At 66.4% G+C, this 27,330-nt stretch overlaps 1 protein-coding gene across 1 annotated transcript; it reads right to left on the bottom strand.

Moving 5' to 3' along the window:
- Positions 1–566: 566 nt before the first annotated feature.
- Positions 567–27,130, bottom strand: Dbh (dopamine beta-hydroxylase). The gene is made up of 19 exons (XM_048348837.1): positions 26,986–27,130; positions 24,972–25,034; positions 18,578–18,772; positions 16,551–16,667; positions 16,425–16,462; positions 14,882–15,200; positions 14,497–14,724; positions 13,683–14,137; positions 12,075–12,221; positions 10,449–10,706; positions 9,791–9,967; positions 9,177–9,279; positions 6,150–6,316; positions 4,710–4,853; positions 4,334–4,372; positions 3,928–3,987; positions 1,741–1,868; positions 1,269–1,428; positions 567–722 (listed from the first exon to the last, which is right to left on the bottom strand). The coding sequence occupies exons 1-19, from the start codon at positions 27,128–27,130 to the stop codon at positions 591–593; spliced, it is 3,075 nt and encodes a 1,024-aa protein (XP_048204794.1). The 3' UTR covers positions 567–590.
- Between the last annotated feature and the right edge of the window lie 200 nt (positions 27,131–27,330).

The raw sequence follows: 27,330 nt of genomic DNA, 5'->3' as shown, positions 1-27,330 counted from the left end.
CCCGCGAGCCCCGCTCCGCGCCGCCTCCGCCGTCACAGGGTTTCCCTTTGAGGTGGGTGAAGATTTCTATTTACCCTGCCTGGGAGCGCGTCTTAACTCGCTAAGTGTCTCGGCACGGGGGACGCCGCCCACGGGAGACAGAGCCGATCCTCAAGGAGATGTTTAAGAAATTGCAGCAAGCGCGCGCGCACACACACACCACGCACACCCCGACACGAAGCGCCAGCGTGGGCCACGCGTGAGTCCACGTCCCAGCCTGGTGTGGCGGTCCCGCCCCTCCCCCTCGCGGTGGCTGCTCTCCGTGCTGAGTGGGGCTGGCGGCGGGGGGAGCCTCTCCGTCTTGGGGGGAGCCTCTCCGTCTTGGGGGGAGCCTCTCCGTCTTGGGGGGAGCCTCTCCGTCTTGGGGGGGGGCGGGCTCAGGAGCAGCAGGCTGGAGTGGATCAAGCTTCAGGCAGGGCGTGGCCCGGTCCCTTCATCCTGGGCCCGCGGCGCTGCCCTGGGGGACTTCATGGGGCGGGGGGGGGGGGGGGTGTGCTGGCCAGAGCCTGTGCGTCCTCGCAGGAAGTAAGGCAAGGATGGGGGGGGGGCCCTTAACCTCTGCCCGGGCCGATGTGGACCCTGGTGGGCCCGCTGGGGCTCCGGGCCCGGCTGGCAGGGCACTGTGGGGTGGGCTCTTCCAGGGTGGGGATGATCTTGGGCAGGGGCTGCAGATCCCATTCACCCTGTAAGGAAGGGACCAGGAGGTAAACTGAGGCTGGGGGGGGAGCAAACTGGGGCGCCACATCTCCAGCTACTTTTCTTGCCCTCACACCAAAGTCCACGCACCACCCCCCTCCCCTGCCAAGCTGCTTCTTGGGGTCCCCACCCTTGTCCAGTTACTCGGTAACCTGACAGGAGCCGGGAGCCGTGGCTGCAGCCGACGTGGCCCCCGCCGGGCCGCCCTGAGTGCCGGCTGCTGGATCTAGCCGTTAGCCACGGGAGGTCTGCTCCCAGATCCCGGGGTGCGCGCGGAGCCTCCCTGCCTGGCACAGCTCAGCGTGGCCCGGAGGGGGCCCCCCGAGGAGCCGTGGCCAGGGGAGGCGGCAGCCCGGCCCTGCCCCGCCGTGCCCCGCCCCACCCCGCCCCACCCCGCCCCGCCCTGCCCGGGGTGTCAGGGCTGTAACCACCGGCTGGTGTGAGCGCGTCCTGCCCTGCAGTTTGGGGGGTAGCATGGAGGGGCACAGGACGTGGCGGGGCTGGGGCCCCCAGCGGGCACCCGGACGGCCTACCGGGAAGCGGACGGCGGAGGACTTGTTGCAATGCATAGAGATCGGGGCGAAGTCGTACAAGGCCCTGAGCACGTTGCGGTTAAAGGAGTTCCAGGGCACAGAGGCGAACTGCTGGGGGACCGAGGCCTGCGGGCAGGTGCAGACATCTTCACTGTTGAACCTGGGGGTAGAGGAGACCGGCTCAGGCTGAGGGGCGGGGGAAAGCTGCAGGTGCCCCCCCTCCCCGCCCTGCCACTCATGGGGGCTCCCCAGGAAGCTGCGCTGTCCCCATGCCCCCCCAATGGATTCCTCTCTGGTGACACCTTGAATGGTTGGTTACGGCTGCTCTGGGATTGACTAGTGATGCCTGCCACGGGCACGGCCTTGCTCCAAGGACTTGGTCTGGGGTCTTCAGGTCCAGCCAGCCTCCTAACGGGGTCTGCGGGCTTCCGCCTGGTTCTGTGGGGACCCCGGGCACGGGGAGGCGCTTCACCTGTTCACCACGTGGAAGTATTTCTGCAAGAAGCCATCGTCCACGGCGCTCTTGCAGAGCTCCAGCTCCGTCTGGGGGTAGTAGTGTACGTAGTTGACGCACATCTCCTCCAGAATCCCGAAGCCCCCCTGCAAGTCGGGGAGACCCCTGTCAGCCCCGGGCTCCTCCCCATCGGTGCTCCCCACGTCGTTCCCGGGTCCCCGATGCGTCCGATGCCCACAGCACAGGGCTCGCACTGCCCTGCCCCAAGGCCGGCGGCGGGGGGGGGGGGGGGACCCAGCGTGGTCCCCATGTCCTGGGCGGGTTTTACCGTGTCTCCCCGAGTCTCGAGTTCTCGGGCTCCAGCCTCTGTTCACCCTGGCGTGGCCCTCTTGCCCCAGACATCGAGCCAGAACCGCCCCACCAGAAGCCTTGCCCGAAACGGCACTCCCGAGGGCCCTGTCTCCTAGACCCGCGGGCCCTGGCTTGTCAGAACCTGGGAAGTCTCATCTCGGGTGCCGACAATGAGTCCGGGGAGCTTAGAATGGCCAGCAGGGCACCCTGGGGGCCTGGATGGGACAGTGGGGATCCGAGGTGGCCGCTGCTCACCAGGCCAACAACCCAGGACACCAGTTCACCTGCCACGATGCCAGGAATACGCCTCCGACAAAGCAGCCCTGGACCACAGCAAGCGAGCCCTTCCCTGCCCCGCCCCCCAGGGCTGCCCCTCCCTCCCCCGTCCCCCAGGGCTGCCCCTCCCTGCCCCACCCCCAGGGCTGCCCCTCCCCCCGCCCCCCTGGGGCTGGTGCTTGTGTGGCTTCCACGTGGCACATCTCACCCAGAGGTGCCAGCGCCGCCACCTCAGCCCTAGCACGAGCTGCCCAGAATTGGCCGCACCCTGCCACCCCCTGGGGGGGCACCTGAGCCCCTGGACCTCTGGGATACCCGGGGGGGGGGTTGCTTGGGTCCTGGCGGATCTGCTCAGCCCGCTGCAAGCACGACACGGTGTCCCGACCCCTCCTCGGGTGAAGAAGGGGTGGCTCTGCGCCAGGCTGCGGCTCTGCCGCCAAAGGCCCTCCTGCCCCCCGAGTTTGCCACCACGGCCCACAGCAGGCAGCGGTCACCCCTAAGAAGGCAGGTGGGGGTAGCCTGGCTCAGTCCCACCCAGGGACGCTGGGGCCTTAGGCTCGGGTCCTCCTTCCCTGAGCCTTCGTTGCTCCCGGTGCGAGTTCAGACAGTGAGACTGTGAGCACCACAGCCCACCCGCCGGTGAAGGAACTGGTCTCCATCTTGCGCCCATGAACCAGGTACGGTGGCTTACACTTGTAATCCCAGCTAGCAGGGGATTGTGGTTCAAGGCCAACCCAGGCAAAAACAAGTTTGCAAGACTCCATCTCCATCCGTTAATCCAGCTGCTCGGGGGAGCAGAACTAGGAAGCCTGCAGCCTGGGCTCAAAGCAAAGCTGTGGCTTGGAAAATAACCAGGAGTGCAAACTCTAGTGACACACACACACACACACACACACACACACACACACACCCCGGCACGTTACCAGGGCTGGAGGTGGGGAAATGGAGTCGCGAGCTGAAGAGCTCCGCGCTTCTTTTGGGGGTGATGACACTGTTCTAAGGCGGCAAGGGCGGGGGTCGTGTGTGTCTGTGGGTGCACGGAAGTCAACCTGTGGCTTCCTTTGAATACGTGGGGCGTGTAAAGGATGCCTGAATAAAATAACCGACACGATCGATGCAACAAGACCGAGAGGAGAGCGGGCGAGACCATGCACCGAAGCCACTCGCGGAGGAGCGGGGCCCCAACCCCAGGCCTGCCCACCGACCCCCCCAGCTCCCCTCCCCCCCACCTCTGCCCGGCGCTGCGTCTCTGGGAAGGCTCGTTACCTCGCCGCCGGCAGCCGGGGCGCGGGCCTGGGTCCCCCGGGGGGCTTGGGGCCCCGTGGTGGGCTCGTGGGACCGGCCCTGTGGTGGCCCTCAGCCTGGAGGCCGCCCCGGGGGGGAGGGGGGGCTTGGAACTCCACCACCGGCGTCCCCACCCCGATTCTGACTGCGCGGGCCGGGGGCGGAGCGTTCCAGACCGCCCCGCGCTCCCCGAACACGGTGGGCGGGGGGGGGGCCGCGGCACCCGGCACCCCGGCCGAGGGGCCGGGACGGCGCCCGGGGGAGGCGCCCCCTGGGGGGGCCGGGGTGACTCACCACGGTGGCCAGCTTCCTGTCCTCCGTGTTGTACGTACAGGAGGTGACCAGCACGTCGCCCTGGGGACCAGCCAGCGGACACGTCGGCACCCACTGCCTCCCTGGGGCCACCGAGCCCCCCCCTCCCCTTCACCTGGGGGACGGGGCCCCGTCAGCTCCTGGGCCTGGGAGACGCGAGTCATGGACTCGGCCCAGCTCGGCGGCTGCAGACGCTGTTGGCTCTCCCTGGGCCGGGGTCCCCCCCCCAACCCCGGGCCCCCAGCCTTCCCCTCAGCTCTCAGTGTGGCCCGAGAGGGGCGTGCTGGGCGTCCTTGGCCCTGCCCTCTGGCTCTCCACCCCCTCCACCCCACGGCCTTCTCTGGGCCCCCCCAAGGCGCCCTGGGCTCCGTCCCCCCTTGGCACTCACTGGGTAGACAGACACGGCCTTCTTCAACATGCGGATCTCCTGGGCGGGGGGGGGGGGGGAGAGGGCGGGCATCAGAGAGCTTCGGGCCCTCCCCCACACCCCAAAGCAGAGCCTCGGGACCCTTGGGTTCTCGGCTCTGCCCTCGCCTCTCTGGGGGAGCCAGAGCTGGCTGAATGCGGGTTCCAGACAGGAAGGGACCCCAAGCCCTCCGCCGGGCACGGGCCGGGAGCCGCGCCTTTCCCCTGGGTTAGACCCCAGGAGACAGGGCTGGGCACAAGAGCCTGGGGGCTGCTGAGGCCGTGGGAGAGAGGGCCCCGCAGGTGAGGGGGAGTCCCAGCAGGCTGGGGGAGGCCCCCCCCTCCCCGCAGGCCCCTACCTGGAAGTGAGGGCTGTAATGGTTGTCCCTGTTCACGATCTCCGTCTCGTGGCCGTGGCGGGCCAGCATGGTGACCACCTTCCTCCCCGTCAGGTGTGTGTGGAGCTGGGAGGCAAAGATGTGGATTCCGGAGGGCGGCAGGGCCTGGGGGGGGGGGCGTGGGGAGGAGCAGAGTCAGGGCCGACCCCGGGAACCCCGCAGGGAACAGGGACCAGAGACACCCCTCCCTCGATGCCCCCTTTCCAGAGGGTTCTCCCTGCCGCCTTCACGCTGGGGACCCCGCGTCTCGTGCGTGGGCACCCGGGATGTGTTCTGCATGTGCTCCTTCTCCCTCAGGTCACGGTGACCCTGGTGTAGAGTCAGGACACCCACCAGCCACAGGGCCATCCGGGCCCACGAGTGACGGCCAGCCACTCCCAGGGGAGTCGGGGTGGGGGGGGCTCCCCCACTCATAATGCCTCAGGGAATTTCCCGGGGCAGAGTTTCTTTGTTCGCTAGAAAGCTTCATCAAGCTGGTCACTCAGGCCTGGACTCCTGAGCCGTTCAGGAGGCTGAGGTTCGCAGGATCACAGTTCAGAGCCATCCACCTCCAGTGGCGCCAGCAGGAGCAGGCGGAGGAGCCCCCCTCCCCCTCCCCCTCCTCCTCCCCTTCCCCCTCCCCCTCCCCCCTCGCTCTCCACACAGGCCAGGGCCGCGCCAGGCAGGCGGGGCGGACATTGCGAGCCAAGACGGAGGTGTGAGACGTTCTGCCCGCTTGCTCAGAGATGAGCGCTGGGACCTCTGCCAGTATCACCCGAAGGACATCGGGCACCGGCCTCCCGCCCCGCCTCCCGCCCCGCCCCGCCTCCCGCCCCCCGCCCCGCCTCCCGCCCCGCCTCCCGCCCCGCCTCATCTCAGAGCGGTGACCCGTGTCTGTCACAGCGACAGGCTGGCATAGCAGAAAGGGAGACCCAGGGCAAAATGGGCTGGAGGAGCGGCTCAGGTGGTACAGCGCCTGCCTGGCGAGTGCCAAGCCCTAAGCCTATACCCTAAGCACCGCAAGGAAGGCGAGTCCTAGCTGTAGGCTGTCGGGCGTGTCCATTTACCACCACAAAACAACGCGGGCGCCGGTGGTGGCTGGCACCTGTCATCCCGGCGACTCGGGAGGCTGAGGTCTCAAAATCAAGGTTCAAAGCCAGCCCGGGGTGAAAAGTCCGTGAGATTCTTTTCTCCAACTAAACAGCAAAAAAGCTGTAGCGGCGCCGTGGCTCAAAGGGTAGAGTGCCAGCCTTGAGCGAGAAGGCGGGACCATGCCCAGGCCCTGGGTTCGAGCCCCCGTATTCGCACCCCTGCGCGCCGCGAGGGGCCAGCCACGGGGGCCACGGGCACTGCTGGGGGGGGAGGGGCAGCTGCCCACCGGGGCCCGGGGGAACGGGGCGCAGCCCAGCCCGGCCCACGCACCCGCCGCGTGCACTCGTCGGTGCAGTAGCCGGTCAGCTGGAAGGCGGCCTCGCGGGGCGGGACGGCCATCACTGGCGTGTACACCAGGCCCAGCTCCAGGATGCCCGCGTTGAAGGGCCGGAGCGCGGCTGTGTAGTGCAGGCGGATGCCCGAGGAGTCTCGGCGGCCTGGGGAAAGAGGCAGGCGCCGGGTGAGCGGAGCGCCACGCCAGGCGGCGGGCCGGCCGGCCGGGACGCAGGGCAGCGCTGCAGGGCCCGGCCGCCCTGCGCTCGTGGAAGCCGAGCCCCGGCCGTCTTCTCCTCCTCTCACGCCCTCCTCCTCCAGCCAAGCCCCGACAGCCCCTGCTCCTCCCGGCTGCCTGCGCCAGAGGAGACTAATCAAATGGAAAAAAAAAAGGAAAGGAGAAGCAATTGGCTCAAATTCAGAGAGGGATTAAGCAGTAAGAGAGCGGTGGGGTTTTGCTGTTTCTAGAGAACGCAGCCCATCTCAGGATTGGTGACGTGACAGCCGCGGCCTTCTATTCCGCAAAGGATCCATCAATGCAACCCAGACAATCCCGTGATTAAGGAGGTCGTGAAGATCCACCGGCTCCCGGGTTTTAAATGAGCGATAAATCCCGGATCGTGCTAAGGCCGAGCCGCATTGCGGCCGTCTCCGCGTGCGGTGCATCATCCCGCCTCGGCCCCGCCCGCTGGAGGCAGCCAGGAGGAAAATCACCAGATGGTTAGGAGCACGGACAGTCTGCACCCAGCTACGAGCACCCAGCACTGAGCACCCCCAGGCTCACGGTGCTCCGGATGACCACGGCATTTTTACTCCGGATTGCACAAGTGAAAGTGAAGATTCTCTGAGGAGAGAGGAGGGGGCCACCGGTGGCTACTAACCCGAGGACGCCAGTAACCCTAGCTACCTACTCAGGAGGCTCACATCTGAGGATCACAGTTCAAAGCCAGCTCAGGCAGGAAAGCCCATGAGACTCATAACCAATTAAGCAGCAAAAAGCCAGAAGTGGAGATGTGTCTCGAGGGGTAGAGCGCTGGACTTAAGTGAGAAAACTAAGGGAGAGTACCCAAGCCCTTACTTCAAGCACCAGTACTAAGAGGGAGAGAGAGAGAGAGAGAGAGAGGGTCAGAGATGGAGACAGAGGCACATTACACACACAATACAGAGACAGAAAGGCAGAGACATCAAAAGAGAGAGCAAGAGAGAGACCACGTTTGGTGGAAGGTGATGCAACGACACAGAGCAATCGACCCTTGGTTTCCCACACAAGGTTAATTGGCACTCCCATCCTAAAGCCCTGCGCTAATGGTCCACCTTCAGGCACAGGGTGATCCAGCAGAGTTGGCTCGGTGTTCCGGCTCCCCTTCTCAGCCCCCGCACGACAGCCAGGCAGGACCGCTGTGTCCTGGAACCCATCCCCACCTGCCAGCCTCTCTTCACCGGTGAGTCGTTTTCTCTTCCTTTGTGGAAACTCTCCTTGACCGCCAGAGCCACGTTACATTCCACCAGAGCCAGCCACTGGAGACTCACGCCCGTGATCCCAGCTCCCGGGGAAGCTGAGATCTGAGGAGCTCCTGACTTGAAGCCAGCCTGGCCGGAAAGGTCTGTGACACCCTTAGCTCCAGTTAACCAGCAAAACGCCCAAAGTGGAGGTGTAGCTCAGGGGCAGAGCGCCGGCTTTGAGCGCAGAAGCCAAACCAGAGCAGGAGGTCCTGACTTCAGAAGCAAACAAGCAAAGCAATAGCCCCCGCGGCACCAGCCGCATCCCACGGATCCTCATCCTCTCGCGCAGCCTCGCACCTAGCCTGTGCTTTCCTGGCACGCACGCGTGTGCGTGTGCACGCGTCTCCTCTCCCTTCCCAAGTCCCTGGCTGCCGCGGGTTTGGGCCTGCTGCGTGGGACGGGATGCTGCATGTGCAGCAGGCCCTCGGAATGCTCACGGGGCTGCCCCTCCTGCGGGCTCTGGGCAGGCCTGGGGAGGCCGGGTAGTAGGCAGGCAAAGCAGGAAGGGGCGGGAGGGAGCGTATGGGGAGCCAGGGTGCCCACGTGGGAGGTACCAACGTGGCTTGGCTCAGCTTGGGGGGCAGGAAGACCTAAGGGCTGCGAGGGTGAACTGGGGGACATGACCACCTCCTGCGTGTGCCTCACGGAGACCACTGAGTGCTCAGGGGCCCCTCAGCCCGACTGCAGTGACCCGGACCCCGCCTCCAGCACCCAGGGCAGACATCGCCAATCGATGACAGCACTGCCCTGCCTAGCCAGCCGCAGAGTCTCGGGCCGAGTACCCTGCCCCGCGGCTGACAGGCAGCAGGGAGCCCGTCGCTGGCACCGGCACACGCGGAGCCGGGGCGGGAAGCCCTGTGGCCACGCTCATGAAGCGCGTGCCTGTCCGCTGCTCTACTGGGGCCTGCAGAGCCCGGAATGTCCCCGGCAACGGAGCCCTGCCTTGCCCCGTCTACCCCGGGGAGAGCAGACGGTTTGGGGACAGCAACAGCCCCCCCCCCACCCCTGAGAACTGGTGCCTGGGGCCCCTCTGCCCTCCCCCCGCCTGGGCGCACACCCTAGCCTGGCCCTGTGCCCTCAGCCGCGGGCAGTGCGGCCCCGGCTGCCTGGTCTCGGGGCTCCACACTGGGGCAGGAGGCAGCCCTGAGACGAGGCTGGCCTCCCCGGTCACCAGGCCCAGTGACCAGGACGGGCCAGAGCCGGGACTCCCGGCCTCGAGCCCCTCCTCCTCCTCCACCTACGAGCCTCAGTTTCCCCAGCTTCCCCTGGCCTTTCCCTGGTGGGTGGCCGCGGGTTCTGTGCAGACAGGAGGGCGAGTGTGGCGCTAGGAGCCCGCCCTGCGCCCTCTGGGTGCTGGGGCCGAGGGCGGGGCGGGCAGGCATCCTCGAGGGGCAGACATGGCGGGCCCGTGCCGGGCGAGGCTCTCCAGCAGTGCCACCCCGGTAGCCAGGTCCTTTCCGACTGGACGGCGGGGGACGCAGCCCCTCCCTCCCTCCCTCCCTCCCTCCCTCCCTCCCCTACCTTGCAGCTTCAGTGGGTTGTGGTAGTGAACTTCCAGGCGGAGGTATCTGGAGAGCCCAGGTCCCCCAAAAGCGACACCAGCTTCCTCTGGGTAGTAAAAGGCCTGCAGGGGTGGGTGTCAGAAAGGGGGTGTCAGCAGAGGGCCCCGAGCCGGGGCAGGCTAGGGGGCAGTTAGAAGCCGCCCCCCCCCCATTGCTGGGCGGGCCAGTACCAGTTCTACCGTTAGTCTCACTCCTAGCCCATCCCAGCCCCGTCCACCCAGTCCTCTCTAGATTGAGAGGTGCAGTGGTGGAGACCCCAGGGGCTCCTTCTGGGGTCAACTCACCTGTCACCAGGCAGCCCCGGAGCCCTGCCGGGCCCAGAACACGGATGGCAGCGGGTCCGTGAAACCAGTACCCCCCCACCCCCCTACCCGCTGAGCACCGTCAGAGAGGGCAACCCACGCGCCCCACCCACAGACCAGGGGAGTCAGACACCCCAGAGGCGGCCTGACTGCCCCCCTCGCCCCGACCTTTCAGGCAGTGGCGGGGAGGAAGCGGGGCGACGGGGAGCTGGTGGAGACGCGCACACGCACGCGCACGCACGCACGCGCACGCACGCACACACACGCACACCTTGGCGCCCAGGGCCCAGGCGGCCAGCACGTGGCGACAGTAGTTGAGGCGCTGGGGCTTCATCTTGGAGTCGCACGGGCCGCTGAAGCGGGGGAAGGTCTGGAACTCGGCCGCACACTGGAAGACCTCCATGTGGTGGACCAGGGCCTCGTTGCCCTCGGTGACGACGGCCTCGTACTGCCCAGGGACAGCCAGGGACGGCCCTGAGCCGGCTCGCCTCCCCCCCCACCCCCGCCGGCCCCGTCCGCCCAGCTGTGAACGGGGAGGGGGGAGCAGGGCTGCGCGGGGCGCGGCAGGGACCCGGGCCCGGGAAGGAGGCTGCCGGTCCCGAGCAGAGGGTGCGAGGAGCCCAGGGACAGACAGAGACAGTGCCCAGTGCTGGCCCCCCCCCCCCGGAATCAAGTCCCCAGTGGCTCCCCTGCCCTGCCGGGCACACCGGGCATCTGGTACCGATGCCATCGCTGCGGTGCCCCCGTCTCAGAGACGTTGAATTAAGCCGGTTTTCGTGAGGGGGCAGATGACCTTAGACAGACAGACAGACAGATGGACAGCAGTCCCGGCCCTGTGGGTGGGGGGTGGGGTCCAGGCCGGCCCCTGGGCGTGGGCACAGGAGGACATGGGGCTTTGCCCCCCCCCCAGCCGGGCGGACCCCGCCTACCATGACGATGTGGTGCCGGGAGAAGCCGGGGGGCAGCTCGGTGACGTGGCACCAGTACGTGGTCTCCTGGCCGGGGATCAGGACGTCGGGCGCGCGGATCTCCATGGTCTGTGTGTCCGCGGGCAGGGCCGGGGTGGGGACCTCGGCCTTCAGGAGCTGCACCCGCTGCAGCCCCGTCTGCAGGCCCGAGGTGTTGATGGCTTCCAGGGACGGGAAGGGCTGCTCCAGGATGCCGTACACCAGGTGGACGGTGCCGTCCTGCAGCCGGGACGGGCCGTCAGCCGCCCGCCCGCTGTGGTTTGCCCAGATCCTGTGCTCGCCCGCTTGGCATTTGTAAGCGACCCTCGGGTCCCGTGGGTGGCCACAGCTGCCCCCTCCCCCTGCCGTCCGCCAGCCTGGTGGGCCCGTGGGGACGGGATTCCACCCCCTGCCACCCCGCCACCCCCTCCCACCAGGGCCAGGCGCTGGGGAATGAAAGCCTGCCCGAGACCCCGATGGAACCGTTTCCCGGCCAGGCTCTACCGGAACGGGGACAGACGGACCTCTCCCCACGCTCCCCTTGCTCCTTCCCGCCTCACCCCACACGGCAGCACGTGCGCCGACGTGGCCCTGCGTGGCCCTGCGTGGCCGGGGGGACTGCCTCCCTGAGAACTGTGGGTAATAGGTCTCTTTCAATGGCACCCGCCTTGCCGTGACGTCACTTGACCCGCTCTAAACTCTAAAGCCTGGAGCCAGGGCGCCGGCGGCTCGCGCCTGTCATCCTAGCAACTCAGGAGGCTGAGAGCTGAGGACTGAGGTTCAAAGCCAGCTCAGGTAGGAAAGCCCCTGAGACTCTGGTCTCCAGTTAGCCACCAAAAAGCCCGAGGTGGAGCCGTGGCCCAAGCAATACAGCGCCAGCCTTGAGCATAAAAGCTCAGGGCCAGGCCCTGGTTCAAGCCCCAGGAACACACACACACACACACACACACACACCACCACCACCACCACCGGCCCTCTTGCTGCCATCTCTAATTGGAGAGGCCTGGAGCAGTGGAGGAAGTCCACAGTGCTTCAGGTCTGGTTTTTGTGTTTGTTTTTGGCCAGTCCTGGGGCTTGGACTCAGGGCCTGAGCACTGTCCCTGGCTTCTTTTTGCTCAAGGCTAGCACTCTGCCACTTGAGCCACGGCGCCACTTCTGGCCGTTTTCTATCTAGGTGGTGCTGGGGAATCGAACCCAGGGCTTCATGTACAGGAGGCGAGCACTCTTGCCACTAGGCCATATCCCCAGCCCCTCAGGTCTGGTTTTAGGCCATGAGTTCCCAGACAGCGATGCTTAGGACTTGGCATATTCAGGACGATGGGACTCCCAGCCCCATTTTACAAAGGGGCAAACTGGGGCCCAGAGGACAGAGCCGCACCATCCGCTGGCAGCAGGGTGGGGCCGGGGAGCCAAGTAACCAGGGCGAGGCCAGGGTGACCGCGTCGGAGCAAGCTCATGTCTAGGGAGCGCCTTGCCTCTGTGGGGTTCAGCGGCTGCTCACAGGCCTGGGCCCTTCCCCCCCACCTCCCCCTGCTCCGCCCGGGGCCGCGGCCCCAGGCAGGGAGAGGCCAGCCGCCGGAGGGTGCAGGCTGCGGGTGGGTCCCCTACCTCAATGAGGTAGTCCTGGGCATCGCAGGTGGCAAAGGGCCTCTTGAACAGCAGGGACAGGCCATCCGGCGTCCCCTGTGCCCGCAGCAGCTGGTAGTCCTGCTGGGCATCCAGGTGTAGCTGCCCCTTCTGGTCACTCCAGGCGTCCTGCGGAGGGGAGAGAGCCCGGGAGCTCACTCGGCAGGGAGGAGTCACGCAGCAGGCCCCGCCCCCTCTGCAGACGCTGCAGGCCCCGCCCCCTCTGCGGACGCAGCGGGCCCCGCCCCTCTGCGGACGCGGCAGGCCCCGCCCCCTCTGCGGATTCTACAGGCCCCGCCCCCTCTGCGGACGCGGCAGGCCACGCCCCCTCTGCTCCCCAGGTCCTCCCACCCCCTCCCCTGGAGAGGGTAAACTGAGGCCTGAGGAGGGTGACTTGGTCTGAGGTCACTGGCCCTGTTCTTCCCCTATGGCCTGTCCGGCTGGGACCCCCAGGCTCCCGCCACGGTGGGCTCCGGGTCAGTGCAGAGGACAGAAATCCCCCTGGGGTGGGGTGTGGGGCCTGCAGGCTGCGGGAATGCAGGCCCTGGGCTCTCAGGATTTGGGGTTGTTTCTTTTCATCTCCCCCATCCAGGGGTCGAACGCCTTTGTCTTCATTTCCTCAAGGAAAAGAAACGAAACTTTGCAAAAGAGTTCTGCAAGCTGCTCCCTGCAAGAAGGCAGCTGGTGAAGGCCCAGCCAGGCCCCTGTGGGCCAAGACCCCTGCAGGTGGCAGGGGGTGGAGTGGGGGGGCCTGGGGAGGGTCCCCCGCTCCGCCCTGCCCTGTCTGGCGGCCCTCAGCCAGTGTCCCCTGCCGGCTCCGCCGCCGCACAGCACCATGAGCGCCTGAGACCCGGGTTTGGATGGAGCAGGCTCAGCCTGGGGGCCTCAGCAAGCCCCCACTTTGGGGAACCCTGCTCCGCGCCCCGCTCCACGCCCCAGGCCCGACCCTTGTGTTCCGCGGCCGGGCAGAGCCGGGGTTTGTCTCCAGAAAGGCCCTGGTGGGTGGCCGATCTCTGCAGAAGAAGGGAAATGGCGGCCCAGGGAAGGGGGGTGGGGGTCTCCCTCCTCTGTCGGCCCCGCCCCCCCACCATTGTTCCGGGCCCCAAAGGCCGCTCCAGTGAGAGGCAGGGCGGGAGGTCGATGGTGAAGGGAAGAAGCAGCTGGACTGGGCTGGCCGGGCCGGGGGGGGGTGGGGAGGGCTCTGCACCTGTTCCCTTCCCCCCACCCCCACCCCTGCCCGTGCGCCGGGTCCCACCCCGCTTTCCACGCCGCCTGTCACACCAGGCCACGTGCCACCAGCCCGGGTCGGGTGTGCGGGCCCTGGTGGTTGGGATCTGCACACAGGCGGTGGGGGGTTGGCGGGGTCTGCGGTTTGTCCTTGGGGTTCCCGCACCCCCGCTGGTGGGCGTGTGCAGGCCAGGACCGTACAAAGTCACTCGTGTCCCATTTCCTTTTCCAGTCCCCCCCGTCCCCCCTTGCTCAAGCCCGGGATGCAGCCCTGGTCCTGGTGGGAGTGAACACGTTTGCGCGGGGGCCGGGGGGGGGGGTGGTGGGGATTCTGCCGGAAGGGAGATGGGGAGAAGGACTTACGGCAAAGTAGGCGCTGCCGCCATCCGTCCAGAGCACCACGAGGTCGGCGCCCGGCAGCTCCCCGCGGTCGGACATCCCGAACAGGACCCCGGCCTGCAGCCCGTGCACCAGGAGCTGGAAATGCACGTCCTGCCGGGCGTAGCTGACGTTCCACCAGAGCTCCAGGACCCCCTCGGGGTCCAGGGGGATGTGGTAGGGGAAGGGGCTCTCGGGGGGCGCCGAGCCCTGCAACGCGGCCACCAGGATGACCAGGAAGATGGCCACGGCCGTGCCGTACACGGAGGCGGCCTCGCGGGCGCTGGGGCTGGGGAGGTTGGCCCGGCGGCACCGGCGGCCGGGGGCCCGCATGGCTGCGGCCAGCTGGCTCGCTCGCTCGGGGGCCCGGCCCCACCTTGGCCCTTTATACCCCGGCCCCTCGCGGGGTGGGCCCCGGCTGCGGCGGTAATCGCATTTGTCTGGTGGGGAATTCGATTGTCCGGTGGCCCCGGGGCAAACACGTTGCTCCTGCCCTTCCCTAATTGGCACTAATGACACATGGACACGATCAGGGGAATCGAAGCCGACCGGCTGGTGTCCTGGAGAAGCTTCCGGGAAGGCTGGGGCGGCGGCCTCGGGCCTGGCGCCGGGGCCACCTCGCAGGCTGCTCGGCCCCACCCCTCACCCCCACCCAGAAGGCTCGGGGGGCCTTGCCGGGGGGGGGGTCGCCCCGGAGAGGAGGGTTCCTCACCTCGGGCCTGGCCCGGCGAATCGTGTGGCTTCTGCGGTGCTGGGGTGGGGTGGGGGGCTGATTTCAAGATAAAAATAACCACTGTACCCACATAGTCAGTGTTCAGACGCTCTCTCCACAGCCCGCTGTTGCCTCTTCTGTCGCCTCGATTTCCCCACCAGCTCCAGCTGGCGCCACGGCTGCTCCGGAAGGAGTGGGCGCGTGGCTGGGGTGCAGATCGGTGTGGGGTGCAGATCGGTGTGGGGTGCATGGCTGGGCTGCCAGAGAAGGGGCTGCAAGGGGGGAGGAGAGGTCGCCGGGGCACGGCTGGGGAGACTGTCGGGAAAGGGCGGGTGACGGTCCAGGCTGCCCCCCTGCCCGGAGCGCTCAAGGCCAGGACTTCTTCTCGTCTGGACCGGACCCCCCCCCCCCCCCCCCCGCTGAACGGAGGTCCTCTTAGGCCAGCCCGCCCTCAGCCCGGTGTCGCCCACACCCGCCACGGGGCCTTTGCACACATCTGCCACCCAGTCCCGAGCGTCCGTCTCCCTGCCGCACCCGCTCAGCCTCGGCCCTCTCCAGCAGAGCGGCTGGACGTGGACCGTCACTTCCAGCACATTCTGCCTGCCCGCTCCGGTCCCACCAGCCACTTGTCCTGAGGAAGAAGGGGCCTGGTTCTCCGGCGGTGGGACTGCGGGGGGGGGTGCTGGGTGCACTCGGCCTTCGAGGGGAAGGTGGGCCTCGCTGGGGCTGCGGCGCCTTTGGCCCGTGGGCCCAGGAGCTCTGGGACGAATCCCGCTCCGGCTCTGCCGCCTCTGCCACCCACCGGGTGACAAGGACACGGGTCACGATGGCTCTCCTGGGCTCAGATCGCCGAGGCTGTCCGAGGGCAGAGCCGGGGTGGGGGGGGAGAGGGGAGGGAGGACGCCGTGACCCCCGGCTCCGTCGGCTCCTGGGCACAGGGGGAAGGCCCGCGTGGGGCTCTCCGGGCACGCGTGTTTATCTTGCACGGGGTTTGGAGCCGGGCCGCGCCTGCCTCCACGGAGCACGGAGGGAGGAAGTCCCTTCACCCCTGCCGATTCGCGCAGGGCAGGGCAGGGGCCCTGAGTGGGTTCAGTCGGGTAGGGGGGGTGGGGGGTGGGGGGCGGGGGGCGATGAGCTGCCCAGCCTGGAAGCCAAGGTCAGAAAAGTCACAGATCTCCCGGGCAGCCCAGCAGTGCCCACGCGGCGCAGGGCTGCGGACTGTGGGGAGGCCGGGTCCCCTCGGTGCTCTGTCCCCCCCCGGCCCCCCGCCTTCCGGGCACCCACGGATGTTAACAAAGAGCAATCTGACCCCAGAGCAGGACACAGCGCACGCAGCCCCCCTGCCTGTGCCCCGAGCGCTGGGCGCACCTCTGGCTCTAGTTGTTGGGGAGCCCCCCCTTCTCCCCCCCATCCCCCCTCTCGGGGACTGCTCTGTCAGCGCAGGTTGTCCTCCCAGGGCGGGGGCGGGCGGGGGGTGGCCCCCGGGTGTCACTGTCGCCGCGTCCGTGCGGAAGCCAGCCTGGTGTGTGGCTCCCCGCCAGGGCCCCGGCCTTGCTCAGAGCCGGAGCCGGCGTCTTCACGAGCCATAATCCCCCATCGGTGCTGCCACGCGAGCCCCAGCGGCTGGCGGCTGCCCGTGGGTGGTGACAGCAGCGGCGCGGCCCTGGGGACGGGGCGGCGGAGCTGGGGCAGGGGGGAGGGGGGAGCCGGGCTGCACCCCGCCACCGGGGCCCAGCTCCCCGGGGACCTCCTCATGGCACGATGACGCAGCTCGGGCTGGCAGCGGTGGGGGGCACCCCGGCTCGGGAGGGGCTGTACCCACGCCCGGGGCAGCACGGCTCCCTTGGGGCACTTGCCAGCAGCTGCCCTGAGCACAGCCGGGGAGGACCGCTGCAGAGGCCCGTCCCCCCAGGGTCAGCCCGAGCACACGGCCTGCGCCCCGGGTTGGGGTCCCTGGTGGGGGAGGTGCACACGCACACGCACACGCACACACGCACACGCACACCCTCCCTTACCCAACCCCAGCGCAATGGTGTCCTCTGCTCAGCCATCCCTGCGGAGGGGGAGACCCGCCCTGCAAGGTCACCTGAGGGAAGGCAGGGGCTACGTCCCCCCCCCCCCCCGCGCTGCCGCGCCCCTGCCTTCCCGGATGATGACGGCCAGGCTGGCGTCCCGTGCCTGGAACTCCCCCGTCCCCCATTTCCTGCGTATTGCTGGGTCGCAAACGAGGATATCAAAACCAGAGAGCTTAGCCCCAGCTGGGGGCAGAGAAGGGGGCCAGGGTGCACGCAGCTGGCATGGCGGCGCAGGCGGGCAGGGAGAGAGGAGAGGAGCGGGGCCTCCCCGAGCCTCCGCACAGAGCCCCGCGCCCCGCCAGGGCCGCAGAGCCGCCAGCCCAAGCGGCCACTCCAGTGCCAGGCTCCCCTGCCCGGCTCGGCTCCGAGCTCCTGGACCACACCGGGGCTGCCACAACCCCTGTGCCACTGCCGGCTGCGACGGGGTCCTGTGGGCCCTGTGGATGCTGCCTGGGGACAGTGCCACCGACCGAGCTCGGGACAGTGCCACTGACAGACCTTGGGACAGTGCCACCAACCGACCTTGGACAGTGCCACCGACAGACCTCGGGACAGTGCCACCGACAGACCTCAGGACAGTGCCACCGACCGAGCTCGGGACAGTGCCACCGACCGAGCTCGGGACAGTGCCACGGACAGACCTCGGGACAGTGCCACCGACCGACCTGGGGACACCTCCCCCCCTACTGCCCAACTGCTTAGACTGAGGAAAGGCTACGCAGGCCCCGAGGGCTGAGCCGTCGTCAGCGCTAGCCCCCCTCCCGCGGCTCTGAGGCAGAGCCGGCCTGGAAACCCGATCAGACCAGGGAGATGATGAAGGGCAAGCGCCTTGCAGCCTCAGCAGTGCCCGGGGACGGTGGGGGGGGGGTGGGGAGTCCGAGCTCCCACCGCGGGGCAGAGCCTGGCACGCGTGCTGCCCCTCCCCCGTCCTGGGAGCCAGCCTGGGCTTTGACAAAGCACTCCACCGGAGGCAAGGACCTTGGTGGCCATCAGCCCGCGCTCACGCCCGCGAGGCCCCCCGAGACCCTGCGCGCCACTCTCGGAAACCCCCGCGACGCGACGCGCAGCCTTCAGGATTCCTGTTCACGGCGGTGTGCATTTCGCTACGTGGCGGAGGCTTCGGGGCGGTGGGCCTCCTGGGTCAGCCTCCCCAGTGCTGGGAGCACGGGCCTGGGGCACCCCCTCTCTCCCCCGGCACCCCCCCCCCCCCCCGCGGTGGCCGCGTGCTGTTTCCGGCCGCGTGGCCTTGGTCTCGTGATGCACACGGGGCGTTGCCGTGACCGGGCTGTGCTTTCCGTTCCTTGGCGTCTATGCCGGGACTGAGGTGGCCAGATCAAGTGATCATTGGGTTGTTCCTGGTTGTTGTTTTTTTGGGGGGGGGGACCATTGGCCACTGTTTCTTTTGTGGTCTACCGTAGACACACATGACCTTGTTGCCTGCTTTCCAGGCCGGAGGGAGGACTCTCAAGCTTTCCATTGCGCAAGTGACCCGACTTCACTGTGTGGCTTACCTGCCCATGAATGTTCTGTTCGCCAACCCATGTACACGTGGGGTGTGTGTGTGTGTGTGTGTGTGTGTGCGTGTGTGTGCACTCGTGCCTTTCCTGAGGCTTGGACTCAGGGCCCGGGCACTCCCCCTTCGCTTCTTTCACTCAAGGCTAACACGCTGCTATTTGAGCCACAGCTCTGCCTCTGGCTTTTTTGATGCTTAATTGGAGATCAAAGTCTTAGAGGCTTGCCTCCCCTGGCTGGCTTTGAACCGTGATCCTCAGATCTCCGCTCCCCGAGTAGCTAGGATTAGAAGGCCGCTCAGCCTGCTAGCACACGGCTACCCTTGTGATTCTTCAGAATAAATTCATAGACACGGAGCTGTGAGGTCGAAGATGAAAGGCATCTGGGGCTCCTAACTGAAGCCAGCTAGGAGGGACAGGGGAGGGGAAACGTCCAGTCACTGGCCGTTGCCACCACCCAGAGACAAAACTGTGTCTGTCCAGGCGATTATTTTCTCCAGGGAAGTAGGTTTTAGCCTTGTGATGGGCCTCCCGAGCGCCGGGTCCTGGCAGCGACCCTCCGGCGACAATCAACTGCGTCACCTTCACAAGCACAAATGCAATAAGGGCCGTGGAGGCTGGCCCTCTGCCCGGTGAAGACGGGGCTTCGAGGCGAGCGAGGTTCCACGCCCGCGGGCGCTGACATTCGCGCAGAAGGAAGCAGGCAGACCTCGTACCGCCCTGATCCAATTTCCCCGCTGCTGATCTGGTTATGGGGAGGCTCAGCCCCGCCAGGCACTGGGGAAAGGGCAAATTAAAATGACCAGCACGGAGGGGGGGGCCTGGGCCCGGGCGTCCAGGAGCCGGGTGAGCCCCGGGGGGCTGAAGAGGGGCCGCTCTCGGGGCGCCGCTTCGTCCGTACCTGGAGGTAGAAGCCAGCACTCTGTAGGGCCCTGGGAGATTTTTGTTTGTCTTGGCAGCGTTGGGATTTGAACTCGGGGCCCCACGCTTGCGCCAGGCTGGCCCTAGGAAGCTTTACCCTGTGCCATGCCCCGTCCTTGTTTTTATTTACTGGTTGTTGTTGTTTTTTTTTTTCTTTAACAGAGTCTTGCTTCCTGCCTGGGCCACGACGGGTCTGCTTTTAGGCTTCTCCCGGTCGCTGAGACCCCAGGCAGGCCCCACCACACCCATCCTGTCTTCATTGAGATGGAGTCTCACTGCCCGCCCCAGCTGGACCAGCCGCCTTCTTCGTGTGGCTCTCCCACGCGGCTCGGGGTGACACGCGTGGGCCAGCGTGCCCCGCGGTGGGTCGAGAAGGGGCCCTTGTACACGTTTCCTGCCCGGCCTGGCCTCCTTCATTAGCCTCCAAATAACTGGGATCACAGACAAGAGCTCCCGGGCCCAGCTTGTGCGGAGCCCTTTCTGTTGGCCCGTTTCCTCTCAGCAAGGAGACGGCCAGGGCTGACCGCGCGACGGCTCCCGGCACACCGGGGGCGGCAGGGGAGCTCGCCCCACGGGGCCACCCAGTGCTGGTCTCTCTTGTCTCGTCTGGCCTGTGTCACGAGCCCCTTCCTTGGCTGGCCTCATCTGTCGCCTCTCACCCTGAGGGTCTTCCTAAGTCAAACCGCCAGCTAGCCACCCACCACTGGACAGAGAGAGGGCGCTGGGAGTGGGGAAGGGGCTGGGAGGTTCGCTGGAGTCTCTCTGGACAGCGGGTGTCTGGGCCAGGCCGGGGCCGGGGGTGGGGGGGAGGGGGAGCTGGGCACACCAGCCCTGGGACGTCTCCGCCTGGTGATGTTCCAGGGGCCAAACAAGCCCTTCACCCCAATTCAGACGCATGATCCCAATGGAAGGTCCCAGCCTGGGGAAGAACTCGGGAGGGGGTTCTGGGGTGTGTGTGTGTGTTTGGGGGTGTATTAGCAGCCTTTGACGTGGTAAGCTCAGCAGACTCCCCTGCAAAGTCCTAGAGCATCAGAGACATATTTCCAAATGAAAGGAAACCTACAGCCGTATTGATTTCAAACAAAATCAGAGCCTTTTTTTTAGCTGATCAGACTCTTTTTCCCTACAAATCACACCGAAGGTTGCAGAGGCAGAATTGGAGGAAGCTGCATCTTGCAAGATGCTGGGGTGGGGGGGGGGGAGGGGGAGGGGGGAGGAGGGAGGAGGGAGGGGGGCGGGGAGGGGGAGGGAAATGCAGCCGCCAGCTTGGACACCGAACCAGTTCACTGGGCCCAGAAAGAGAGGAGCAACGGACAATCGCGACGCTGGAGGAGAATCAAAGGATGAGCCGAGGCGGGGGACCGAGGTCCCACGGCCGCTAGAACAGAACCAAAAGCACGCTCAGAGCTTCGGAATTGTCTCTTCCCGCCGTCTTCCGCCCGAGACCCGACGGTGAAACAGAGGAAGGCCGGAGATGAGGGGGCCCCCCCACGCCTCCCTCAGACGCGACGCCGGAGCCACGCCGGGTCTCGGCCCCAACACACGGTCCACAGGACCAAGCGGCGCTGACTCCGTCAACAGAACGAGACCCTAAAATAAGCATAATTACTATCCTTAGAGAGATAAGCGGTTATCTTATTCATGAAGCAAGAATGGGGCTTTTATATAAAAGAACTAATGAGACATCCCGGAGATCTAAAATAGCTGGGCTGAAAAGCAGAAAGACATCTGAGGGGCAAATTAGTGAGCTGGAAGATTGGGCAGGTGTCGCGGGGGGGCGGGGGGAGTCAGCACAAAGGGCAAAGGGGGGGAAAGGTGGGGAGAGTTGGGGCAGCTCCAGAAGCCCCTCCCACGGGGCAAGCTCTCCCAAAGGAGGGAAGAAAATACCCAGACGTCCGCCCCGCCGGGCACTGAGTCCGCAGAGTCCACGCGGGTGAGCAAGAGGAGGGTCCCGTCTGGGGCTCCCCCCCCCCCCCCAGCCTCTTGCTGGAGACGGTGTTCTGGAGCCCATGGCACACGTTCCACGGTGCCTTCCTTCCCGAGAGAGTCGCCCCAGGGTGTGTCCTGCAGAGATCTCCACCGGGGGGGAACGGGGACCAGGCCGTGGGAAGGAGGCGTCGGCCGCCGGCCCCGCGCCAGGCCCCGTCGGCTTCAGGGCCGTTGGAAATGAGCCGTCGCCTTCCTTCTTTGTTTTATGCTTGGACGTAAGGGAAATACAAGGCCTGAGGGTTGTGCATATTGACTTGCTCACACCCAGAACTCGCCTGTGTCCACGATGCCGTCCTTACCTTACTGAAAATAGATAGATCTCATGCCCAATTACCCCTCTCGTACTCCGGATAGGATCCATTGTCACCCTTTAGTGATTGGGTTATGGGAATGGGCACAAGGACATTTCATGTGACATGTTTGTTTTGTATTTGTCCAACTTGCTGAGCTTGTAGTTGTCCTACTAAATCTTCACCGGGGTCCTTCGGATTTATCGAGTGGAATTTTCCGGTGTTGGTGAGCAATCGAAGCTGGGCATCTTCTGGTCCAGTCTTTGTGTCTTTGGTTTCTGCTTCCATCTTTGGGGTTTGCTGGCCTCTCTGGCCACAAGGAAGGCTGGGGTGCCAGGGTGCGCAGCTCGGTGTGTTTTGGGGGGCACTTCTGGTGTTTGCCCCCGCGCAGGGCACCTGAGAGACAGACCACTGCTAGATGCCCTTCCAGTGGCCGGCGCGTTTCCCTCTGACGCTCTTAAGTAGGTGCTGGCTCGGCCTCCGTTAACGCGAGCGGAGGTCCCCTTGCCTGCCTGTCAGTCCCCAGGCCTGGATTTTGAGCAGATTGACACGAGTGCTCCTTCAGAAACGGAGGCACAGAGAAGTCAAGCAACGTGTGCAAGGTCACACAGCTGGAGTGACAGAGCTGGGATTTGGACCCAAGCCAGCTGAGTTTCTTCTCCTCTGTGCTCCCTGTCAAAGGGTTAAGTTTTTCCCAATGAATCTGGAATTCCGTCTCAGTTAACATCCTCAAGGGGTTCCCAGTGGATGATAAAGATCACCTGACGGAAAGATAAAAAGAAGCTACCCCGCTTCCAGATAGCAGTAGCTCAGTAAACGGGAACAGGGCAACCTGAGAAGGGACAGGCGCGCAGACAGATGGCAACAGAGTCAAGCAGAGCGTCGAGCAACAGACCCTGCCCGTGGGATGGGATTTGCCCCGGGAGTCAGTCTTCCAGGAAAGCCTGACCACCGGCAATCCACGCATCCGGTCAAATTAAACCAGAAGTGACGGACTCTCCCCGCCCCCCCCCCCCGCCGCCCCCAACAAGACGGTTACAAAGCTGAACCTCAAGCCTGGCTGGGCGCCGGCGGCTCCCGCCTGTCATCCTCGCTACTCGGAGGCTGAGATCTGAGGACGGAGGTTTGAAGCCAGTCTGCGCAGGAAAGTCTGTGAGAGTCCTATCCGCAATTAACCACACGAAGCCGGAAGTGGAGCTGTGGCTCAGTGGTAGAATGCTAGCCTTAAGCTCAGGAACAGGGTCCAGACCCTGAGTTCAAGCCCCAGGAGTGGCACACACACAAAAAAGATCCAACGGAACGTCAAAATCACATGAACAAAGAGCAAAGACAACACGGTGGACTGTTCTCCCTGCCCCGGGGGCCCGGTCCCAGCCTTGGAGGGTGGGCACCCTACGCGGGGTTATGGCGGCAGGGGCCGGAGGAGAATTCAGTCAGCAGGAAGGCTTCACCGTCGGAGCAGAAGCACGGACAGCCTCCCCCCCCCCCCCCCCGCCGGGACCCACACCACCCCTGCCATGTGCTGCCTGGCCAGCAGGGGCCGGGGCAGGTGCAGGACCCGAGGAGGGCTGGGCATTTCTAGGTGGCTCTCCCCCTTCCTGCCAGGCACCTGCGGCTCTGAGAGCAGGTGGGGGGGGCGGGGGGGGCTGGTGCACCGCGTGCCCGCCCGCCCCAACCAGCCCGCACTGCCAGCCCAGGCCTCTGGACGCCTCGGCTCCCGCCCTGCCGCCCCCAGCCGGCTCTACCCGGGCAAGGAGAACACCGGCCCCGGTAGGGGTGAGGGGGGTGAGGCGGGACACTGAAGGCGGAACCCCAACAGGGCAGTTGCAGGCACCGGCAGGGCCGCGAAGGCCTTTCGGGGACCCTGTCCCCACAACGCCTTTCCTGGAGCATCCGGATCCAGCACCCAGACCCCGGAGAGAAGCAAGGGCGGGGCAACGCAACTGTCCCGGGCTGTGACCCCCCAGGCTCCCCTCCTCCAGCCTCCCTCCCCCAGCCTCCCCTCCTCCAGCCTCCATCTCCTCCAGCCTCCCCTCCTCCAGCCTCCCCTCCTCCAGCTTCCATCTCCTCCAGCCTCCCCTCCCCCAGCCTCCCTCTCCTCTAGCCTCCCCTCCTCCAGCCTCCCCTCCTCCATCTCCTCCAGCCTCCCCTCCCCCAACCTCCCTCTCCTCCAGCCTCCCCTCCTTCAGCCTCCATCTCCTCCAGCCTCCATCTCCTCCAGACTCCCTCCCCCAGCCTCCCTCCCCCAGCCTCCCCTCCTCCAGCCTCCCCTCCTTCAGCCTCCCTCCCCCAGCCTCCCCTCCTCCAGCCTCCCTCCCCCAGCCTCCCCTCCTCCAGCCTCCATCTCCTCCAGCCTCCCCTCCTCCATCTCCTCCAGCCTCCCTCCCCCAGCCTCCCTTCCCAGCCTCCCTCCTCCAGCCTCCCCTCCTCCATCTCCTCCAGCCTCCATCTCCTCCAGCCTCCCTCCTCCAGCCTCCATCTCCTCCAGCCTCCATCTCCTCCAGCCTCCCCTCCTCCAGCCTCCATCTCCTCCAGCCTCCCCTCCTCCAGCCTCCCCTCCTCCAGCCTCCCCTCCTCCATCTCCTCCCTCCTCCAGCCTCCCTCCCCCAGCCTCCCTCCCCCAGCCTCCATCTCCTCCAGCCTCCCCTCCTCCAGCTCCTCCAGCCTCCCTCCCCAAGCCTCCATCTCCTCCAGCCTCCCCTCCTCCAGCTCCTCCAGTCTCCCCTCCTCCAGCCTCCCTCCTCCAGCCTCCCCTCCTCCAGCCTCCCTCCTCCAGCCTCCCTCCTCCAGCCTCCCCTCCTCCATCTCCTCCAGCCTCCCTCCTCCAGCCTCCCCTCCTCCATCTCCTCCAGCCTCCCTCCTCCAGCCTCCCCTCCTCCAGCCTCCCCTCCTCCAGCCTCCATCTCCTCCAGCCTCCCCTCCTCCAGCCTCCATCTCCTCCAGCCTCCCCTCCTCCATCTCCTCCAGCCTCCCTCCCCCAGCCTCCCTCCCCCAGCCTCCCTCCTCCAGCCTCCCCTCCTCCATCTCCTCCAGCCTCCATCTCCTCCAGCCTCCCTCCTCCAGCCTCCATCTCCTCCAGCCTCCCTCCTCCAGCCTCCATCTCCTAGCCTCCCCTCCTCCAGCCTCCATCTCCTCCAGCCTCCCCTCCTCCAGCCTCCCCTCCTCCAGCCTCCCCTCCTCCATCTCCTCCCTCCTCCAGCCTCCCTCCTCCAGCCTCCCTCCCCCAGCCTCCATCTCCTCCAGCCTCCCCTCCTCCAGCTCCTCCAGCCTCCCTCCCCCAGCCTCCCTCCCCCAGCCTCCATCTCCTCCAGCCTCCCCTCCTCCAGCTCCTCCAGTCTCCCCTCCTCCAGCCTCCCTCCTCCAGCCTCCCCTCCTCCAGCCTCCCTCCTCCAGCCTCCCCTCCTCCATCTCCTCCAGCCTCCCTCCTCCAGCCTCCCCTCCTCCATCTCCTCCAGCCTCCCTCCTCCAGCCTCCCCTCCTCCAGCCTCCCCTCCTCCAGCCTCCCCTCCTCCAGCCTCCATCTCCTCCAGCCTCCCCTCCTCCAGCCTCCCCTCCTCCAGCCTCCATCTCCTCCAGCCTCCCCTCCTCCATCTCCTCCAGCTTCTTAGTGCAGCCCAGGTCTGCAAACCCCAGGTCCACTCCACCGCAGTCCAGAGGATCAAAGATCTTTGCAGCCTTGGGCAGCATGGGGAACTTGAGGCCTGGAGAAGCGGAGCGAAGGGCGCGGTGCGCCGTCCCGGGGAGCAGGGGCGGCCTGCTGGGTGTTCAGCCCTCACCTGGGCGGCCCCGGAGGAAGCGCGTCCGACGCAGGGAGAGCTCTGCCGCCCGCTGCCGCTCGTCTAGGGGCGGAGCCCTGGGGTCCGCTGCGTTTTCTGGGGGCCTGGCTCTGGCACCCCCGAGCCTGAGGCCACGGCGCTCTGGTCTGAACTTCTTTCACCCGGTCAACGAACGGCCTGTGGGTCCCGAAGGCCACCCTGTCTCCCCGCCTCGGGGGCTGGCTGGCTGGGCAGGGGCCGCGGCTGTCCGCGTCAGCTGTCCCGGGCCTCTGGACGGCGGGACCATCCCCGAGCGCCACCACCCCCGGCCCCAGCTCCTCTCTCCTCCTCCTCCTCCCCCTCCTCCTGCTCCTCCTCTTCCCCCTCCTCCTCCTCCTCCACCTCCTCCCCCTCTTCCTCCTCCTCCTCCTCCTTCTCCCCCTCTTCCTCCTCCTCCTCCTCCCCTCTTCCTCCTCCTCCTCCTCCCCCTCCTCCTCTTCCCCCTCCTCCTCCTCCTCCACCTCCTCCCCCTCTTCCTCCTCCTCCTCCTCCTTCTCCCCCTCTTCCTCCTCCTCCTCCTCCCCTCTTCCTCCTCCTCCTCCTCCTCCTCTTCCTCCTCCTCCTGCTCCTCCTCCTCCTCCTGCTCCTGCTCCTCCTCCTCCTCCTCCTGCTCCTCTCTTCCTCTTCCTCCTCCTCCTCCTCCTTCTCCCCCTCTTTCTCCTCCTCTTCCCCCTCCTCCTCCTACTCCACCTCCTCCCCCTCTTCCTCCTCCTCCTCCTCCTTCTCCCCCTCTTCCTCCTCCTCCTCCTCCCCTCTTCCTCCTCCTCCTCCTTCTCCTCTTCCTCCTCCTCCTGCTCCTCCTCCTCCTCCTGCTCCTGCTCCTCCTCCTCCTCCTCCTGCTCCTCTCTTCCTCTTCCTCCTCCTCCTCCTCCTCCTCCTCCCTCTCCTTCTCCTCCTCCCCTTCCTCCTCCTCCTCCTCCCCCTCCTCCTCCTCCTCCTCTGCCAGTCAGCCAGGCATCAGGCTGGTGGCGGCGATGGGTTCTGACAGCAGCGGGTGGGGGGGGAGCCCGGCTTCCACACTCTGTGCCCGGGGGGGGGGTGTGGGCTCGTGTGTCTGCAGTGGGAGGAGGGGGAGGGGGGAAGGTCCTGGCGGCAGAGCCGTCCGTGCTGCTCTCAGACTGAGTCCTGAAGGAAGGAGCCTCTGAGACGGAAGGACCAACAGAAGCAGAAAGGGCAGGAGAGGGTTTTATTTTCCCAATCCTGGGCCTTGAACTCGGGGCCTGAGCACTGTCCCTGGCTTCTTTTTGCTCAAGGCTAGCACTCTGCCACTTGAGCCACAGCGCCACTTCCGGCTTTTTCTGTGTATGTGGTGCTGAGGAATCGAACCCCGGGACTCACGCATGCTAGGCAAGTGCTCTTGCCACTGAGCCACATTCCCAGCCCAGAGCCATTATTTTAATTTGGGATTTGTGTATCCAAATAGCCAATATCTTATCTTCACCTCTTTATTTTATTTTTGTGTGCCAGTGTTGTGATTTGAATTCAGGGCCTGGGCTCTGTCCCTGAGCTTTTTTCGCTCAAGGATGGTGCTCTACCACTTGAGCCACAGCTCCGTTTCTAGCTTTTGGCTGGTGAATTGGAGTCTCACAGCTTTTCCTTCCCAGGCTGGCTTTGAACGGTGGCCCTCAGACCTCAGCCTCCTGAGTAGCCAGGGTGACAGGCGGGAGCCGCCGGTGCCCGGCACACCCGGCTCTTGATACGATGAAAGGTGAGTTCTGATCACACGGCTGTCAGGAGAGCACGCGAGAGTCACTCGCAGGCTCCCGAGCCAACTCAGAGGACCCCGCCCCATTTCCCTCCGGACACCTAATCCGGCTCTGCGCTAGTAGAGACGGCGCCTCCCCGTTTGACCTCTGCACCCCCAGAGCAATGACTGAATGGTGGGCAGGCCGCCTGGGGAAGGCAGAGTGGATCCCAGTCTCCCCACGATGCCTCTCTGCAGTAAAACCATCCTTGGAACGGCCCAGACCCCCACCCGGAAACGGGTCTCCTTCAAGCCCCTCTCCGCCCTCCTCTGCTCCTCGGCAAGACCGGCCAGGGCGGCTGAGGAGGACCAGGGCCGCCCCGCAAGTGCTTCCCGCCTCGCCCTCCTCGTCTCCCTGTCCGTCCGCCACCGCCATCTCGCCGCTCCCAGGAGAATGAGCGGACCCGTGCCGCTGTCACCACGTTGTACGGTGCAGCCGCCATGAAACGCCGCCTGCAGATGCCTTCTAGACAAGCTACAGGTGAGCACCGGGGGAGGGAGAGCCTCCCCCGCCGGGGCCTCGCGGGCCCGGGACGCCCACACCCCGCCGGACGCCCACACCCCGCCGGCCGGCTC

This window comes from Perognathus longimembris, chromosome 1 (assembly GCF_023159225.1).
Source record: "Perognathus longimembris pacificus isolate PPM17 chromosome 1, ASM2315922v1, whole genome shotgun sequence".
NCBI classification, from domain to species: Eukaryota; Metazoa; Chordata; class Mammalia; order Rodentia; family Heteromyidae; genus Perognathus; species Perognathus longimembris.
The sequence above is the reverse complement of the archived record's forward strand: the minus strand, read 5'-3'. Positions and strand labels throughout refer to the sequence as shown.

Coding starts and splice junctions, on each gene's coding strand:
- Dbh (XM_048348837.1), bottom strand. CDS start 27,130: ATGGCGGTGGCGGACGGACAGGGAGACGAGGAGGGCGAGGCGGGAAGC. Junction 16,668..18,577: donor TTGCATTTGTGCTTGTGAAG/GTGACGCAGTTG, acceptor CTCTGCCCCCAG/CTGGGGCTAAGCTCTCTGGT. Junction 16,463..16,550: donor GGCCGTCATCATCCGGGAAG/GCAGGGGCGCGG, acceptor CCCCCTCCGCAG/GGATGGCTGAGCAGAGGACA.